Genomic DNA, 20,548 nt, shown 5'->3' with positions numbered 1-20,548 from the left:
GGCCATGAATTGGTCTTTTAGGTCACATTTAGTTGCTGCCTCTGTAAACTCTGACAGAGCAAGGTGTCTATCTTTTCATCTTTACGTAGGGTCCAGTAAAATGGCATGATTAATTGAAATCCATCATGGTGATAATAGCAAAATGTAAAATACTGATCAGTACTTCTTTTCCTTCTTTTGTCATTATCTTCAGCAATTTGTGTTAACTTTTTATCGTTAAAGAAATCATGGTAGCTTTCGTTTTCTTTACACTTCAGGAAGTTGCCAAACTTCTTTTTGACATATACTATAGTTTGCACATTTGATTTTGAAAAAGTAATCTTCTCACCCTATGACTCTCCTTTTCATGAGATTTTGTTCTTTCGTTGTCAAAATTGAAATTGAAGCTGACCTGGCACTTAAATATGAAACATTTTTGCGTTTAGGATCAAAATTAGTCCACTAAAAGTTGATTTGAATCTAAAGCTATGGCTATAGAATGGTAGATTCTTTTGTTCAGACTACAGACGTGTATCTAAATTCCTTTTACAACATTTGTTAAAATAGGCAGTTCCATATTCAGTATATAATTTACAGTTTTTAATTCCCATTTCCAAGTGCGTCACAAACATGCATTTTTCTTCAACTATGTATTGTTTCCTTTATTAATGCTTGTTGCAAATTTCTAAAATAAACCCTAGATATTTGATAAGAGAACCTTATACAATTTAAATTCAATTGTTTTTTAAGCTTTAGCATTTATCCATTTAAGAGTTGAATATCTATATATATAGTATAGAATAAATTCAGAACTTGATTAGTCTAATTTGTATCTTGTGTTTTACATAATGGGGCATCTCTTGAAAATTAGTGAAACTTGTGTCTGGTGGAAGTACAAATACTATTCGGTAATAGTAATGAGTCAGTGGGATAAAGGAAAAAGGTTTCTTTTTGTACCGAGATCTGCTTTTAAAAAGAATTTTGTATGAAATACAGGAATCAAAAGAAGATAGAAATCATATTATATGCAACCTAAGAGGAAGACTTACAGATTAAAACCTCAGCAAGTATAAATTAATGTAAAATAAATGGAATGTTGACAGTACTAATGAAATCCTGAGAAAGAATGATCAGTATAGTGTGGATTAATTGGGAGAAACCTTCCTAGAAGAATTAAGTTTTAGAATGGAGTAGGAGGATGGAGATATTTTTACTCTTGGCTCTCCACAGTAGCCTAGTGATAAACAAAAACTTTCCTTTTTTTTATAAAACAAAACAAAACAAAAACTTGTGTACATTTTCTAACTTTACCAGCTAGAAATACAGGAGTCTAATAAAATTATGCGTCTTAAGGTTTTCTTAACTATTGTTTTTATTGTTGTTGCTACTTATTACTGGTTAAGGAGTGGCAAGTAATGCCCAAATTAAAGTATCCCTTTGTTTTATACCTAAAGATTTTATACCTAAATCTAATTGCATTTCTTCCTTCAATAACAACATTGTATTTCCCTGTCTCCTACCTGCCCTCCCCAAAGAAACACTGGATACTTTGGAAAAGTGGGTGACTGAAATCTTCTCTCAGATACCAAACAAGTAAGACATTAATTTTCATAAACCATATGCTTTAAAGAATTAAAGAGGCATCTTCTTGTATGAATCCTAGAGGTGGTCCCCCCACCCCTCCTGCCTGGGGAGGGGGTGTTATTTTTTAAACAGGTGATTAAGACCTAAAATGGTTTAGCAAGATCACATAGCTTTTTGATTGGGAAACCAAGATGAGAGCCCAAGTTTCCATAATGTCTGTAGTTCAAAATTTATAAGCTTGCAATCTTACAGTAAGTAATAATTCTGAAGAATTTATGGCTCTTTCTCCTTTTACAGTTATTCAGAGTTTTTCTGTTACTGTGTAGAGTGTTTGACACTGTGTTTTGAAAGCAAGTATTATATCGAGAGGCAGCCTATATATACACTTGTATACCCTGCCTCAGAACAAATTTTGTTCTGAAAGTTTTTTTTTTTTTTTTTTTTTTTTTAGTATTTATTTATTTTTGAGATAGAGACAGAGCGTAAGCAGGGAAGGGACAGAGAGAGAGGGAGACACGGAATCCAAACAAAGCTCCAGATTCTAAGCTATCAATACAGAGCCTGACGTGGGGCTCGAACTCACCAGCCGTGAGATCGTGACCTGAGCCAAAGTCAGACACTTAACTGACTAAGCCACCCAGGCGCTCCTGGAAGTTTGATTTTTAAGTCTGTTGTTTGGAACTTGGATTGCTTTCCTCCATAAAATAAATAATCTTGGAGGTGATGATTGACTTTCCATACAAGCTAAAAAGTCTGTTTCATATATTTGAACCAAATTATCTTTTATTAGAAATTGTATATAGAGTTCCAGTTGAAATAACTACTACTTTTTATCTACCTCAAATTCTTCAAAATAATAGTTATTTAAAATACGTTTTATTGCTACATTTTTGTTACAAAGAATATAAAAAATAAATTCTGAAGTACTTAAGTCCTTTTTTCTACTCGTAAGTAGTTTGCATTTTAATACAATAAATGAAAAGTTTTTTTCTTGCATCAGGTGAGTAAGCTAGATTTCTTCCAGTTCCTCATTCCAGGGCATAATTTAAGTTTATGAAAGAAAAATTCACTATGAAAATGTTAGAATATTGTAGTAACAGCTGAATGATTATTATTAACTTGGCTTTATGTAAATTTCCATTGATAATTAGCAGTACTTTTATGTATGGAAAAATAATGAAAGTCATGCCGTAGTTGTAGGGTTGTTTTGTTTGGTTTTGGTTGTTTTGATAAGAAATGAGTATGAGCTATGGAAATGTTAAATGGCAGATTGAAATGTGTTTTACTGTGAAACTTTGCCAGTAAAATCAGAAGTATATTAATTGGAGAGATTCATTAGGTCCTGTCAATCCCTGATAAGCACTTTTAGAAATTCTCTTAAATAATACTCACTAATAACTTTGGTTCTAAAAAATCTTCTAGGTATTTAATAATAATTCATATTGACCATGTTTTAGAAGAAATAGTTAATATCTTCAACCACATGAGAAGCCTCCAGAAGGAAAGGCCATGTCTTTTAAATACCACAATGCCTAATACAGTGCTTCATACCTAATAATTATTTCATATATATTTGTTGAATTAAAAAAATATCTCTAGTATGTTTTCTTTCTGAAGTAGCTTTATACAGGAGGAGAATTGAAGTTGAATGGGGCTGATAGAGGTAGTAAATATTGGGCAGGGAGGCCCCTTCAATTGTTTTCTGTCTCCCATGAGTTTTAAAGGCATTTGAATTACTAGGACTGAGGTTGACATGACAGTTCAGGATTTTGTGGCTTTGTTGCCATCTATTTGCTTATGCCTAGAATGCTTTTCAGCCAGGAGTATATAGAATAGATTATAATTATAAATACCTATCAGTTAGGCATCCCTAAAGATACTGCTTATAAAGGCTTTTGCCAATTAAATTTTAATGTATGTGTTTTATTTTCAGTGGGTTACCCAAACCAAACTTTGGCCATTTAACGGATCCATTTGACACACCAGCATTTAACAAACTTTATAGAGGTTCGTGAACCAAAGGTTTAAAACTGTTTGAAATAACTTCAGCGCATTCTCTAAAACATAATTGAGGCTGCCAATTTTCTTTGAAAATGATAACAGAAAGTATAGCTGGGTTGGAAAGGAAGTATAAGGACAGAGGAGATCCAATTAGTGACAGGCCAGTAACTGGCAGCAGATTGGTCTGCTACCCTGCTGCTACTTGAGTCTGTTTCATGCTTTGTCCCTGTTTTCTCCTTGTTCTTTTTATTCTTTGGTTTTTGCTTCTTTCCTATTTCATTTAATCTATGCTCTGCTCTTTATTACCTTTAAAAAGAGAAAAATACAGGATGGATAAGACTTTCAAATTATTTCCTTTTATCTTAATTATAAAAACAATTTTGTTAAATGAAGAAAAATAAAAGTAAAAATGAAGTGTAAAGAAATAGGGGGGAAAGTCACCCTTAAAGTTTACCACGTAGAGAAGTCATTTTCCCAAATTTCCTTTTGACAAAGTTTCTATAGGTATATTTTAACATACTCGAGATCATAAAATATGTACACTTCTATCTCTTGCTTTTTTTCATTTAATATGGGTAATAATTTCCCAGTGAGCTCTGCTATAATTTACTTAATAATTTGCCCATAGTGAATATTGCAGAAATATTCTTTTTTTTTTTTTTTGAATTTTTTTTTAATGTTTATTTTTGAGAGAGAGCGAGAGAGAGAGCATGAGCAGGGGAGGGGCAGAGAGAGAGGGACACAGAATCCGAAGCAGGCTCCAGGCTCCGAGCTGTCAGCACAGAGCCCGACGCGGGGCTCGAACCCACGGACTGTGAGATCATGACCTGAGCCGAAGTCGGACGCTCAACCGACTGAGCCACCCAGACGCCCCCAGAAATATTCTTAATTCAGCTTTTCTCTTTCTTTGATCTTTTTAACATGGCAGGTTTTTTTTCTTTTTTTCCTGATTGCTTAGGTATTTCCTCCACTTCCTCCTTCACCCCATTAGCTGTCTCTCTCCTCTTCCCTTTCTTTGATCAATGGCTTTTTGTCACACCTTTTATCTGCCTTCTGTTCCATTCTATCTAAGCTGACTCTTCCCAGAGACAACTTATTTTCAGTTGTAGTTTTTTTATCCATGTTTTCTCCACCTGTGAAACCAAATTGAAGAGAAATTTCCAAAAATTGTGCTATTCAAATTGGAAAATTGGCAACTTGAAATAATAATTGCATTGTATTTAACCTTCCCCTGTTTATTGGAGGATGAAATATATTGCAGTAAAAAATCATGTAGCATAATAAAAATTATGGAAAGACACTTATATCTGCTTTTCTGAAAAATATTTTTGTTTAGTTGTTCCAATCAGGAAAATTCATGCTCTGACCATCACATGGGCGCTTCCCCCTCAACAGCAACATTACAGGTAAGAGTTGAAGGGCAAATTTACTCTAGTACATACTGAATGAGAGTCATATTTTTAAAGAATACTAAATGGTTTAAATTTGAGTGTTCTGTAATGTGATAAACTGGGACTTCACTACTCCTAGAGTTTTCAAACTGTGCTGTATATTTTAATGTCTTCTGGGATAAAAACTAGAGTTTTCTTACAGCTGGTTTCCTCTTCTGAGTCTTTGAAATTAAGTATCTTTGTACGAGTGCTAACTTTTGTAATTAATTTCTTTAGTACTTTGAGTACAAAAATATATTAGCTTATGATTTATTTGTCAGGGGTGATCATTTAGTTTGATTTTTTTTTAATGTTTTATTTTTGAGAGAGAGAGGGACAGAATGAGGGAGACACAGAATCTGAAGCAGGTTCCCGATCAGATGCTTAAACGAGTGAGCCACCCAGGCGCCCCTCAATTTGATCTTGTTAAAAGTAAAGTTAAATAATTTTGAGCCTAGAATATGACTACAGCTGAAATCTTAAGGACCTACACATTTGAGGTGGTAATGAGTTAGGGAAGATTTATTCAGATTAGGAAAACATTTCAACTGAGCAGTATAGCTTGAGCTAAGATGTTTTTTAAAGATCAGTCAATGCCTACAAATACTTTTCTGATTAAAAACAAATGCTAATGAACTGATAAAAGTTTACCTTGTGTTTTTTTAAACCATAACCAACAAAACCAAACCATAAGAATAAACACACAAGCAGAAGTAATGTTGCTTAAGTTCAGTAAAAAATTTTTTCACATGTGATAGAATATTCAAACATCCCATCAAGAATGATACCATTCTCACTTACAGTGAGAAAGTAGAGGACATGTGTATTGTCTACTTGCTTTTGGTGCAAGGATAATACAGGAGAAAGCAGTGTACATTGATTGTGTAGTTATGGTAGATTGTGCCCAAAAGTGTTAAAATTCTTATGTGCATATTATTTAATTTTGAGAGAGAGAGAAAGAGAACACGTGTGTGTGAGCAGGGCAGGGGCAGAGAGGGAGGGAGACAATCCCAGGTAGGGGATTCTGACGTGAGATCTCACAGGCTGTGAGAACTTGACTTGAGCCAAAATCAAGAGTTGGAGACTTAACAGGCTCAGCCACCTACACGCCCCTATTATATGCATATTTAAAAGTTTTTACTATAAAAATAATACTTGTAAAATATTAAAATAGGACAAAAGAGTATTTAGTAAAAAGTAAAGCTGTGCTTCCCCATTTCTTTGTTTCCTAAAAGGCCCAACATTAATAGTTTCTTATATATCTTTCAGACATTAAAACTGAATACGAAACATACCTTTTTTTATGAAAATGAAATCATACTGTATATACTATTCCTCCTTTTTTTGGGTAATGCTTAGTTTTCTAATTAACAAAGGCTTATTTATCCTTTTATTGATTACTAAGGTAGATTCATTGTAGAAATCCTGAAAATCACTGAAAAGTAGAAAAAAAAGTCATTCATGATTGTCTTTTCCAAAGAATGTTAAAATTTCTATATGTTTTCATCCAGTTACTATTTTTTGTGGACTGTTTTAATGTGCCTTTCATCATGAATCTTTTCAAATCTCTACGTCAATTAGCCTTTTGAGGGACCCATTTTGTTTTTACAAAAAAGCAAATTTTATCCCTACAGAGTTACAAATACAAAACCGTTAGTTGAGATGCAGATACTGTGTAATCTACTGAATTCATTCTTTAACTAATGTACTTCCCTTACATCAGTCTTAGGATAGGTGTAATTCAAATTCATATTTTAAACAATCTTATGTGGGGTTTGGGAATTGCTTAATGTAGTTGAGATCATTATATTATATCTTGGTTTTTAAGAGTTTACTGAATATAATTCTGTAAACTAATTTTAAAATTTAAGAATTCTTAGATTTTCTAACTTTATTTTTCTATATATTTTTGTTTTGGTGGAAATACATTTATGAAATTATAGCAGAAGTCAGTGGGAAAAGACAATTTAAATAATATATATACAACTACTCAGATTTTAAAGTATGTTGTTATATAATGTAGCATTTTTATACCTCTTGCACTTATATTACATTGTCATGAACACTCTATGAGTAAGTAGTTGGCCAAGTGAAGAGAAAAAGAAAAATACAATGAAGTTAAGTCTCTTGTTCAGGATCATGCATTTACTTAAAGGAAAAACTAAAACTAAATGCTAGATTATCTGACCCATAAAGCAACACATTTATTTTTACCACAGAGCCTGATGCAATACTGAAAGCTTTTCAGATACTGAGTGATTCATTATCTGTATTAGGTTCTAAAATGATAAGGAATGTATGTAGTTTCCATTTTGGGTGAAACAAAAATGAAAGATTTTACCATGAAAAGAAGTTTGAGTGTCCAAGAGAAAAAGCAGTAGTCTTAATTTTGGAATGATTATACTCATTCAGTGATTTCAAATAAAGAAGTTAAATTTTACCATGTTTTCTGTTTTTATCCTGCTATTGTCAAATGAATAATAATTTCATGTGTGGTGGAATTTATGTGATAATAAGTTTATAATCATATTCTTAAATATCATAACCTTTGAAATAAGATTTCCTGGTGTTGCTTATACCTTAATTATTTTTGTTTCTGACCTTAATATTTTTTTTAAAGGGTGAAACCACTTCACTATATCTCTTGGCTGGTTGGACATGAAGGCAAAGGCAGCATTCTTTCTTACCTTAGAAAAAAGCAAGTATTTAATTAATAAGTATTTTTAATATACCAATGTCTGAAAAATAATAGACAGTAAACATTCTATAACCCATTCTTTTGACTTTATTTGCCAGAAAGCCTAGCATCAAATCTAATGCTTAATTATAGTCACTTCATACCTAGGTTATGTTAATAGTCCTATTATATTTATTTCCTTGGGAGCCACCTTTTAGCCCTTGTTGGAAGTAGTACACAAAATTTAAAAAAATCGTAAAAAAATAGATTCCAGAGTTACATAGAAGGTTAGCTCTAATCAGGAATTTAGATTTGAATAGTAAAGAAATCGGTTATTTAAATGCTATGGATCTCCAGACTGTCCTAACCCAAAAGGTGGACTTTAAAACTACATTGGGCAGAGAAAGCATAACAAATAGTGGGACTGTAAACATTCTGTGCAGCTGTGTTAGCAGAATGTTTCCTAATACATTTAAGCATTTGCTTAAGTTGCCTAGCCAAATCACAGAAATCTAGCTTTAAATCAGGACCAATAATTAAAGTACGTCCTTGTTTGATTTTTCTGTAGAGTAATTCAAGAATGGAAAGGAAGATGAGAATTATAAATAAGTACTTTAAAGTACTGATAGGACCAGAACATTCAAAGAAAGCTAAAAGGCCAGGGTTATTACAAAAGAATAATGATAATAGTTACATATATGACTTACATAATAAATGCAAAATGCTTTGAGATGTGCTCAATCTCTCTACATTACTGAACTTTTTTAGAATTTCACATTCTTCATTCTGGCTTCCTCCTTTCTTACTTTAGGTTTTCAGGATTATTCTAGTCAGGAAAAGATACAGTTTCACTGCTTCTTTCTTAAACAACCTGTAGAGGTTAGCTGATAGTGTCAAAGGGCTCACTTGACATCCTAAGGAGAGATGTATCTGAAGTGTTTAAGCTGCTTCTGGGAGATGGGTTCGAGAGGGATGAATGAAATGCCTCCCAGCAACCATAATTTTAATATTTTGTACTGTTCTCTTCAACAATAATAACTATGTCTTCATAAACCTGTTTTACTATGTTGTAATATATATATTTGTTTCCATTAAACAAATAAATATGGCTGTTATTTCCTTCTGGTGATTCTTGCATGCAGTGCAATTGTTTGGGACGCCTTGTACTTTAGAAATTTGTACTTTTAAACTTACCTTTGGAAAGTACATTTGCCTCAGAGACTGAGCTTCCCAAATTTTATATAGAAAGCCTACCTATTTTGTTAATTTGAAGTATTTGTAGGCTATTAATCCCAAGATATTGATTGGATTCATTTTTTCCTAACAATAGGTGCTGGGCTCTTGCACTATTTGGTGGAAATGGTGAGACAGGATTTGAGCAAAATTCTACTTACTCAGTGTTCAGCATTTCTATTACATTGACTGATGAGGGTTATGAACATTTCTATGAGGTAAATAATTAAAATGGAATTAAAAAAATATAGATATTACTTTATGCAAAAGCATAATCAGATATTTTGTTTTCAGGTTGCTCATACTGTCTTCCAGTATTTGAAAATGCTGCAGAAGCTAGGCCCAGAAAAAAGGTAATATATAGATACTAGAATTAGGCTAGGAATCAATCCTAGTGTGTTTTAGCATTCAGACTGACAAATAGACATGCTTTAGTCCTACCAAGATAGTTTTTTTAGGCATTTCCTGCCTAAGTTCCTTCACTGGCTCCATATCCTGCTTCTTCTACCTGTGAATATTACATGAGAACACGAAGTGTTAAGGGTTTACGTTTATGTGGCCAGTCTGTTTTTTCTCTTTTCTTGCTGAGGATTCGAATGAGAAATGTAAATATATCTTCTACTTATAATTTTCTTCTTTCACAGAATTTTTGAAGAGATTCAGAAAATTGAGGATAATGAATTTCATTACCAAGAACAGGTACTGGAAGTTAAATTCTTTTTGAATGTTTTCTGTGATCAAGTTGAAACTCGTGTGGACATTATTCCTCTTTTTGGAAGTGTCACTGGAGTTTTAATTCTGCCACTCTGTGTCATGTGAGTCCCAAGATGCCCTTGAGGTTATCTGAAAATTAACTTTTGTGTTTCTGAGTTATGTGTATTGTGTAACAGTGAGAGGTGGGCAGATTCACATAGATCATGTTGTGCAACAATCATTTTATATATGTACTCATCCATCTGTCTATGCTTTTGATAACAGAGAGAGCTTGCTATGGTACTTGATATTTGGGAAATTCTAATATTATGAAGACATGAAGAAATTCTGTAGGATAATCTCTAGTAATTACCATATGTACTATTAGAAATGGCATGCTTTAGGATTTCAGGGCAAGGAGAGCATTTGCCTTGATTGGAATAGAATCAGGGAAGGCTCCATGGATGTGGTAAATTTGAATTGAGTTCAGCATTAAAAAATGGATAAAGTTTGGATACATTGTAAGCAACAAGGAAAACATTAAGTAAGGAACTCCGGAATATTGCGAAAAAGTAAATGATCCTGGGTATCTGTAGGGTAGGGTATTTGAAAGGAAGGTATTATATAAGGCTGAAAGGTAAGGAGTTTAAAACAGGATTTCTCTAAAACCCTTTTGTGTATTGGATCCTTTTGGAAATCTGTTGAATCCTGTGGACCTCTCCTTAGAATAATATTTCATCCCTTCAAATTTTTGACCTCTCAGAAAAATTGTCATTGGTTACTGGTTTATCTCTCATCTAGGTTCACCAGTTGTGAATAGTTTTCTATATTTTCTTCTGTCTCTTTTCCTTATATATGTATGTGTGTATGTGTATCTTTTTTCCCAAAACATTTGAGATTTAATTATAGATACCATGGTACTTGACATCTAAATTTTTTTTATTTTAGCATGTATCTGCTACACAAATGTATTCTCTTGCATAACCTCACTAATATTGTCATAGTTGGGAAATCACATTGAAACAATATTGTTGAATATTATACAATTCATAAAATATTGTATTTAAGTGCATAAAATAAAATACAGCAGTTTACAAACGACTGTTGAAGTATAAAGTACTTAAAACGGTAAAAAAAAATAGTAATGTGTCTCTTTCTTAACATATTAAACAACAAGGTCTAGCAGTAGGTCTAACAGTTATTTCAGTTTTAAGTAGCAGTGTGAGATATCTACAACTATATTGTGATTTTTTATTGGTTCGTCATAGATGCTGCTAATACAACTGTGACCTGTTGCCTATATTCATAATAGAATAAAAATGCTAATTTAGAGGTTAGTGAAGATAAATATGTAATTTCTTCCCAAATTTGTGCACATACATGCCACTGAATTTGTCCACTGTTCTATCTTGTGGGAGATGTCTGTGGACCCTGGATTAAAAGCCTCTGATTTAGAACTGCTTCACAGAGCATCTTGAAGCTGCCTTTTTGGATCATCACCAGAGACAATTCTCTGAATATTTACTATAAGAAGATTTAGGTATATGTGACAAGGTCACAAAAACTGTAAGCGTCCCGTTGCTGTTGATTCCTGTGTAACCTGCTCTTTGCACTTGAATCATTGAAATCGAAATAGAAATCTTATTCTAAGGGCACCTGGGTGGCTCAGTTAGTTAAGTGTCTGATTCTTGATTTTGGTTCGGGTTATGATCTCATGATCATGAGATTGAGCCCTGTGTGCCAGCGTGGAGCCTGCTTATGATTTTTTCTCTGCCCCTCCTCCACTTGTGCTTACACACTTGCGTGCATGCTCTCAAAAAAAAAAAAACAAAAACAAAACAAAACAACCACCACCACCACCAAGAACCAAAAAACCAAAAAGAAAATCTTATTCTATGAAATCAGAAAGGCTGCTATGACACATATATTGGCCATTAGAGTGTTCTGTAAACACTCTTCCCTATAAGTGGACTGATATGCATAGAACTCCACAAGACCTGCCTCCTACCTTACCAGGAGTGATTTTGTGCCGTGTCCTTATCAGCTGTGGTGGCAACATGTGGGTCAGAACTATGGCAGGGAAGGAGTGGGATCAAGAATTGTAGAATACAACCATATGTGATACCCACATTCCGTTTTTGAGGATCAGCTTTTTAGCATTGGTTGAGTGAGTGACACTTTTGTTCTGTCCCTCCAGTTTCTTCTTAGCAAAACATTTCGAATATCTTTTACTGAAATCTCCCCATTTTGTAGCTCATTTTTTTTTTTTTACCTTTAACAATATTCATGAATACTTGTCTTGATTTTAAAACATGTGCCCAAGACATCTTAATTTTAAACCTAATCAGTGAAAAGTGAGAACATATCAGAAAGGTCTATATCTCTGTGTGAACTGCTAACTCAAGTTAATTATTTTAATTATTTTTAAGGCTTTTATAAATTTTTTTTAACAAAGTTGGAATGCCTCCTCTTTAGACTTTCTGATTTTCATCAATAAAGGCAAATAGGAATTCCCTTTCCAAACTATTCACATCAGTCTTATTTAATTAAGAAATCTAAAAAATTATTTTCCATAGGAACTTGAACTCAATATATCTTATAAATCAATAATTTGAATTAGAAAAAGCTGCTTAAGTTCTTTTCTGCAGGCAGAAAAACAGCAATAATGTAACAATAATGGAAGGCAGTAAGAAGTAGATAAAAAAATTAGAGGACAGACAATAACAAGTGTTGGAGAAGAAGTAGAGAAATTAGAACCCTCATATATTGCTGGTAGGATTGTAAAGTGGTGCAGCTGCTTTGGGAAACAGCTTGGCATTTCCTTAAAAAGTTACACAGAGTTACCATATAAGCTCTACCATCAGTTCTATTCCTAGGTATATACAAGAGAATAGAAAAACTGTCCACACAAATGCTTGTACACAAGTGTTTATAGTAGCAATATTCATTATAGGCCCAAAGTGGAAACACGCAAATGCCCATCAACAAATGAATGGTTAAACAAAATGTAGAATATGTATACTGTGGAATGTTAGCTGTGAGAAGGAATGAGGTACTGATTCATGCTACAACATGGATGAACCTTGAAAACATGCTAAATGAAAGAAGCCAGTCACCGCAGGTTGCATATTAATATGATTCCATTTATATGAAGTTTCCAGAATAGGTAAATTCATAGAAATACAACACAGATTGATGGTTGCCAGTGGCTAGGGGGAGTGGGTAGCAGGGAGTGACTGCTTAGCGGTTATGGGAGTTTCATTTTGGGGTGATGAAAATATTCTCGAACTAAATAGTGGTGATGGTTGTACAGTTTTGTAAATATACTAAAAACCACTGAATTGTACACTTTATTTTAAATTTTACTTCATTTTTAATTGTGCACTTTAGAAGTGTGAATTTTATGGTATGTGGATTAATATCTTTAAAAAATTAGAGGATAAGCATTTAAGTGTTTTTCTTAATACCTGCTCCATTGCTTTGGTACTGGAGATCTGCTTTTAGCCAAGGTCCTTAGTGTTTTTTTATTGGAAATATTTTGAATCATTCAATTTTGTTGCATACTGACCATTTACTTACTTTATAACTAAGTGGCTAGTGAGAATAACTTATTTTTAAAAAGTAGAAGAGAGTAGGAGGAATCGTTTTAAATAATAATAGCACCTTAGTGACTAGTCAACTTGATTCAGGAATGTTTCCTGAAGTGGGGCAAAAAACAAAAACAAAACCTAACAGTGTTTCCTTACTTTCTTCTTATTCTATTTTTATGTGATAATATAGTAGATAATATATACCTATGGTCTCTAGTTTGATGTATGCATGCATTAGTTCTTCTCCATAAATGCAGTAACCTTCACTTCTCCTGTGTCTTCCATTAGATGAGAGAACAACCCATTCTGTCTAGTAAAGGACTGGATAGTGTGGTATTTTAGAAAGCGTGTTTGCTGCTACATTAGGAGCCCTGAGTTCTAGTGTCTACTCTGCCTGATGCTTAATGTGTGACTTTGGGCAAGTCATCCAATCAGTCTGGGTGTATTTCCTTATAAAATGTGGGAATGGAACCACTTGGTGTCTGAAGGACTTGTCAGTTTTAAGATTCTGTGCCTCTGGGTGCTCAATAAGTACTTGAATTGATTGCTTTCCTCTGAAAAAGTATTTCCATTTCATAGGTTAGAGAACTTGTGGTCACTCTTTCATTTTTAAATTGAGGTAATATACTGATTAATATAATTTCTTATATCAAGACTTTAATGACACATTTTGATTTCTACGTTGATCTGATTCATGTTTACAGATAGTTTTCAAGTGATAGTGCTGTAGTGATACATGATGAAGACCCTGTCTTTATGGGCATCATCAGTCATATGGGGTACTTGACATATAAATAAGCATTTACAATTCAGTGTTGTAATTATTCTCACAAAGAGGTCATGACATGATTAGAGCCTTGTGTGTTGTTGGGCTCAGGTTGGGGATTGGAGGGGTGTCAGGTTAAACTCCTTAAGATGGTAACTCTGGCTAAATTTTCTTAGAATTCAGAGCATCAAATTCTTTTTCTTTCTCTCTTTCTCTCTTTCTTTCTTTCTTTCTCTCTCTCTCTCTCTCTCTCCCTCCCTCCCCCCCCCCCCCCAATGGGGAGCTCAAGTGAGCATCAGATGCTTAAGCTAAAATTGTATCTGGTTATTTCTGTTCAGAAGCTCTTGGTTTCATTGTTCATAAAAAGAGAAAAAGTATATTTTGTGGTAAATTAAGGATAATGGAAGTTTCTGGTGTGAAATAATTACATCTCTTTACAGACAGATCCAGTTGAGTATGTGGAAAATATGTGTGAAAACATGCAGCTGTACCCGCTACAGGACTTCCTCACTGGAGATCAGCTTCTTTTTGAATACAAGCCAGAAGTAAGGACATTTCATTTCTGAGAGTTACTTTTAGAGAGAAGGGGGAGAAGTGCAGACATGACTTAGGAACTGTGAGAATGTAGACAACTTGGTTAAATACGTCAGATTTTTTGTTTGTTTAAATGGAAGAAATAGCAGTATTTTTTTTTTTGGCAGTTTTTCATAATTGTTATATATGATTATGTTTTAATATGAGGAGAAAACCAAGTCCGTTTCTTAGGTACTATTATTCTCACTGTTTTTCAAGTGTTGAAACATCTACTAAAACAATTAAAGTGATTCCTAAGAATTACATGCTTTGGTTATTAAGCTTACTTAGGGAGATGTTTTGCTCACCTTTTTGGTAACCTTACTTAGAGAGTTGTCTTTGCTTACCTTATCTAACTCAGTTAGATACTCTGGGCAATTAAATTTAACCATTTTGAAAATGTTTCTGAGAAATACAAGATTCCCTGGGGCGCTAGGTGGCCCAGTCCGTTAAGCAGCTGACTCTTGATTTTGGCTCAAGTCATGATCTCACAGTTTGTGAGATCAAGCCCCACGTCTGACTTCATACTGACAGCATGGAGCCTGCTTGGGATTCTCTCTCCCTCTTTCTCTGACCCTCTACCCCGCTTGCTCTCTCTCAAAATAAATAGACATTAAAAAAAAAAAAAAAGAAAATATTCCCTGAATTTGAAACGTGACTTAGAGATAATTATTATATACAAATAAATAGTTGGTTTGGGTCTTTCCTCCTTTACTCGTTGGGGTGAAGTCATTTTGCTCCATATGGGATAGCAGTTCTCAGTTGGCTGATTTTGCCCCCAGGGTATATTTGTCAATGTCTGGAGACATTTCAGTTGTCATAACTGTGGGATGCTCTTGGCATCTAGTGGGTTAGAGGCCAGAAATGGCAGCTAAACATCTTATAGTGCAAAAGACAGCACCCCACAATAAAGTATTATTTGGTCCAAGATGTTAATAATGCTGAGATTGAGAAATCTTGATTAGGGTATTCCAAAACTACTAATTTTAAAGATAACAGAAAGGTGGGGGACTTGGGTGGTTCAGTCAATTGTCTGACTTAAGCTCAGGTCATGATCTCATGGTTTGTGAGTTTGAGCTCCACATCAGGCTCTGTGCTGACAGTTCAGAGCCTGGAGCCTGCTTGGGATTGTGTGTTTCCCTCTCTCTTTGCCCCTCCCCTACTCATTCTCTCTCTCTCTCTCTCAAAAATAAACATACATTAAAAAAAAAAAAGATAATGGAAAGGTAAAGGAAGAGGCAGTGATAATATTCTTGTTATCTCCTGGGAATATTGTGTCCAGGGGCCCAAGTAGTTTATTCTGAACCTCCATTTGTTGTGTTTCTCAAAGAAATGGTATTTAAATGCTAGTCAGGGTTTCAAACTTTACCCACAAAATCTTTTGTTTATTCCTGTCATAGCTGAAGGATTATTGAAGGAGGCCCTGCAATGGTATCATGTTACTGATTCTTGGGGATGAAGGTAGTATAATACCTAGGGGTTAAGAGCATAGTCTTTGGAATCATGTACGAACTTGTTTAGAACTCCACCTTTGCCACTTCTAGATGTGTTGTTCTGTGCAGATTATGTAATCTTTAACCTGAACAAATTACTTAATTTTTAATAGGAACCTGAGTATTATTTTTTATAAAATGGGTATGCTTAGAGTTGTTTTTAGGATTAAATGAAATAATGTATATTAAACACTACCTGGTACATAGTAAAACTTAATAAATGAGAGCTGTTTCTACTGTTAGCACTATTATTACGTAGGATTTGAGATGGGCAGTGTTTATAGCTTATCAAGAAACATTTGAAACAATAGACTAACAAAGTTTTATAAATTACGGTGTTCATGATGGTAATTTCATGAGCATTAAGATGCTAGGATCTTGGGGATGCCTACCATAACGTGATTTTGCCTTTTTAACAGAGATGTATTAGGTTAAAGTTATTATTGTGTATGTGTGTGTGTCTCTCTACCTTCCCCTGATTAGGTCATTGCTGAAGCTCTTAATCAGCTACTGCCACAAAAAGCAAATCTTGTTCTACTGTCTGGTGCTAATGAGGGAAAATGTGACCTCAAGGAGAAATGGTTTGGGACTCAGTATAGTATGGAAGGTAAAATATTTTAATAATAGTCCCACATTTATCTAACTCAACTGAGAATTTTTAATATTTAATTAATATTTCCTTAATATTTCATCTGATGGTTCCTATGGGAAAAAAGTATATCCTTTTTTTAGGAGTTGACTTTGAAATGAAAATTATACTGCTTAACAGAAAATTATTTTCTGCTGTGTTTTATAGCTTTTATTAACTAGTAAAAAGAAATCCTGTTTTCTGGATAGTTTGGGGAAGGGTTTTTTGATTGTGTTTTAGCAAAGTACTTCTGAAACTTCAGTGTACATATAGTATCACCTAGAAATCTTATTAAAATACAGATTCTTATTCGCTAGCTCTGGAGTAGTGCCTGAGATTCTGCATTTCTAACAAGCTTCCAGGTGATACCAGTGCTGCTAAGACTACACTTTGAGTGGTAAATAGCTAGAATGCCTGGATATATTATAGCTTTCCTAAGAAAAGAGAATCGATTTGTGAAGGCTGGTTGTTAACTGGTTTGTCATTAAGAGAATTCTCAATATTGCTTGTTTATTGGATCAGTTTGTTTTTCATCTCCACAGATGTTGAAAACTCGTGGGCTGACCTATGGAAGTCTAATTTCGAATTAAATCCAGATCTTCATCTTCCAGCTGAAAACAAGTACATAGGTCAGTGAAATAGCAATAATTATACATAATTCATTTATGTAGTAATAAAACAAAACAAATAGCATCTATATAGTACATTTCCAAAGTATCATTTGAATTCATATTTCAGCTTCCCAGTGTAACACTCTGGGATAGGGATTACTGTTTTCTTACTTTTTTGAATGAGAAAACATGAGGCTTAAAAAAGGAAAGTAACATGTCCCAGACTATTCAGTTGGTAAATGGAGGAAACAGGACTTAAATGTAGATCTTGGGACTCTGAAGCTTTTGCTTTTTTTTGTATGTCATAGCTGATCCTTCCCTATCATCTCTGTAGGAATTGCCTTGCTAGTGTTTTTCAAACTACAAGGTTTGTGAAATCAGTGTAATGGGTTGTGAGTTCTGTGTAATGAGTTATGAAAGCATTAAAAAAATTAATTAGGATGGAAAATAGCAAAATGTTTAATTTCATAAAGTATTATTTCAAGAACTTTTATTCCGTGTAGGTATATATGTTTGTATCTGTGCCTGTGTACTAGCTTGCAGTGGGAAACATTCTAACTATGAGAAAGCTACCTAAGTCAAAGGTTACAGTTGTATATAACTAATTTATTCAGAATTTTCCCCAGCAATTCCACTCCTAGGAATATACCCAAAAGAATTGAAAATGGGTACTCAAACAAATACATGTACATGCATGTTCATAGCAGCATTATTCACAGTAGTCAAAAGTGGAAATAGCTCATATGTCCATCAGTGAATGAATGGATAAACAAATTGTGGTAAGTATATACAAAGGAGTAATAGTCATAAAAAGAAATGAGGTATATACATGCTACAATGTGGATGAACCTTAAAAACATGCTAAAGAAGCCAGACACAGGAGGTTATAGGTTGTATGATTCCATTTATGGATCCATTTATGATATATCCAGGATATATATATATATCCATAGATGAAACATAAATTGATGGTTGCCAGTGGCTGGGGGAAGTGGATAATAGGGAGTGACTGTAATGGGTTTAAAGATTTTCTTTTAGGGTGATGAAAATGTTTTGAAACTGGATAGAAGTGGTGGTTGCACAACATTGTGCATGTACTAAATACCCCTGAATTGTTCACTTTAAAATGCTTAATTTTGTTATGTGAGTCTAACCTCAATTAGGAAAAAAAGCCTTTTAAAAAAGTCTCACATATTTTAGACCATTCATTTCCACATCTTGAACTTTAAGTATCTAAACAACCCAATTCTTCTTAATAAATATAACCAGTAGTTTTTTCTGTTCTGTAGTTTTCTCTTAAGTAGCTATTTCTCACCTACATATTGATGAAAGAATTTAGGTTTTCATTAACTGAGAGGACAAGTTTGACTTTCACTTTTTTGTTACCTTTCAGAAGTCTGTAAGATTGGTAAAAGACATTCAAGAATGGATTCATTTATAAATTGGTTTATACAACCATCCTAACTAAAGGTCCCTCTTACATTGTCTTACATGTCTTTGAGAAAGGGAATGAAGCAGAATGCAGAGAGATCAGAATTGACCTTTAGGAAATTACAAATCTTCAGAGTTCATTTAGTTTAAGACCAAGAGAATTTTCTATTCTGTATTGTTTTACTAATTTACTGTTCTCTAGCATCTTAATTTGGCTTATTTTTGCCACAAAAGTTACCTAGACTTCAGAACTGAAGATTGTTGGGAATCTTGCTGAAATACCTGAATTAATGATTACTTTTTTCTGTTGTTAGCCACGGACTTCATGTTGAAGGCTTTTGATTGCCCTGAGACAGAATACCCTGTTAAAATTGTGAATACTCTACAAGGTTGCCTGTGGTATAAGAAAGACAACAAATTCAAAATTCCCAAAGGTAAAATGTTTCCCTCTTTAATTGGAGTGAAATAAGTATATCAACTCTTTCTCTACTTGGTAGCAACCTTATTTCCCTCTATCACCCTTTCTCCTTTCTCTTCATTTGAAGATGTTTTCTAGGCTTATCTATCAGATTCATACTGTGCTCCAGTGCTGTCACAGAAACCCTTGTATACCTTACAGATTCTAGGAAATAAGTAAAGATTCAAGGCTAAAATGAAATTGTTGTCAAATATTTTTTCTTCTGGTTAAATGAAAGCAGAGCCAGGTGTTTGGCCATCTTAGGGAATGGTGGTATGTTTTAAACTTTATTTTTAAAAAGAGGATAAAAGTATGCTGAAGGAATTTATTCTGAGACACAATAGATAGCCTTTTCCAACATTACAAATGTGAAATATTCTCCCTCTCTCTCCCTCTATCATTTTGCTTTTCATCATAAAGGAATCATGGTATACAGAAATAGACTCCAAAGTTCTAGTCTTTAATATGTTAACCCAAACTGTTGCATTTTTATTTTCTGTTCTTGTGAATAGCATAGGAATTTACGGAAGCAACTTAGAATCAAAAAAGCTGAGGGCTCTTCATTGCTATTTAACCCATATTCCTAACCTCAAGACAACTGTAACGTAGCTCTGAGGGATTTTTTTAGATTACTGGGAGGGTGTTTTTTGAATAGCTTATTAGTGTTTCTTTAGAAAGTCTCTGCTATAGCTCTCTGTGAACATTGGGATTGTTCCGTTGTTTTTGACATGTATACCTCTGTAAACATTTTCTGTGACCAAAGCTATTAATAAAGATGACTATTCCTAGGCTTCTTTGTGTATCTGTCTATATACTTGTGCTTCCCATAGACTGAAGTGTGCCTTCTGAACACTGTTTAGACTGGTAAATATTACTTTTTAAAGACACTTCAGGATAAAAATGTAATGCGGACTTAAGGGCTAGTAGCTTACTTCAGAATTTTTAGAGGTACTTGGGTGGCTCAGTCGGTTAAGCGTCCAACTGTTGACTTTGGCTCAGGTCATGATTTCGTGATTTGTAAGTTGGAGCCCTACATCACGCGCTGACAGTGCAGAGCCTGCCTGGGATTCTGTCTCTCCCTCTCTCTCTCTGCCCCTTCCCCTTGGTTCTTTATCTCTCTCAAGATAAATAAAAATAAACTTAAAAAAAAAAAAGAATTTTTAGAAAATATGTTAGGGTCAAATAGCAGATGTATAAAATATTTGAGGCCTCTGACCTGTAATTTCTTACCTGTTTTTATTTTTTTTTTCTTTTAGCATATATACGCTTCCATCTGATTTCACCTTTGATACAGAAGTCTGCAGCAAAGTAAGCAATTGTCCTCTTTTCTGGAAAATATATTTCTTATGGAAAAACTATTTGGTTTGTTTTGTTCTGAATCATTCTGTTATTTTCTCTATGA

The 20,548-nt window shown here is 33.9% G+C and overlaps 1 protein-coding gene across 3 annotated transcripts in view; it reads left to right on the top strand.

Annotated features, from left to right (window-relative positions):
* Window positions 1–20,548, top strand: part of NRDC (nardilysin convertase) — a 105,077-nt gene that overhangs the window by 70,295 nt on the left and 14,234 nt on the right. For all 3 annotated transcript variants that reach the window (XR_003420181.2, XM_027059209.2, XM_027059208.2), the window contains 12 exons: window positions 1,515–1,572; window positions 3,497–3,570; window positions 4,901–4,970; window positions 7,615–7,692; window positions 9,002–9,122; window positions 9,199–9,257; window positions 9,549–9,603; window positions 14,394–14,498; window positions 16,503–16,626; window positions 17,190–17,276; window positions 19,004–19,123; window positions 20,403–20,454. Coding sequence is in view for 2 of the 3 variants with exons in the window: in XM_027059209.2 (XP_026915010.1) it covers window positions 1,515–1,572; window positions 3,497–3,570; window positions 4,901–4,970; window positions 7,615–7,692; window positions 9,002–9,122; window positions 9,199–9,257; window positions 9,549–9,603; window positions 14,394–14,498; window positions 16,503–16,626; window positions 17,190–17,276; window positions 19,004–19,123; window positions 20,403–20,454 (1,003 nt within the window). In the remaining variant the exon portion in view is untranslated. The remainder of the gene's footprint in view (window positions 1–1,514; window positions 1,573–3,496; window positions 3,571–4,900; window positions 4,971–7,614; window positions 7,693–9,001; window positions 9,123–9,198; window positions 9,258–9,548; window positions 9,604–14,393; window positions 14,499–16,502; window positions 16,627–17,189; window positions 17,277–19,003; window positions 19,124–20,402; window positions 20,455–20,548) is intronic.

This window comes from Acinonyx jubatus, chromosome C1 (assembly GCF_027475565.1).
Source record: "Acinonyx jubatus isolate Ajub_Pintada_27869175 chromosome C1, VMU_Ajub_asm_v1.0, whole genome shotgun sequence".
NCBI classification, from domain to species: Eukaryota; Metazoa; Chordata; class Mammalia; order Carnivora; family Felidae; genus Acinonyx; species Acinonyx jubatus.
Note: the sequence above shows the minus strand (reverse complement) of the source record. Positions and strands in the feature narration are given on the sequence as shown.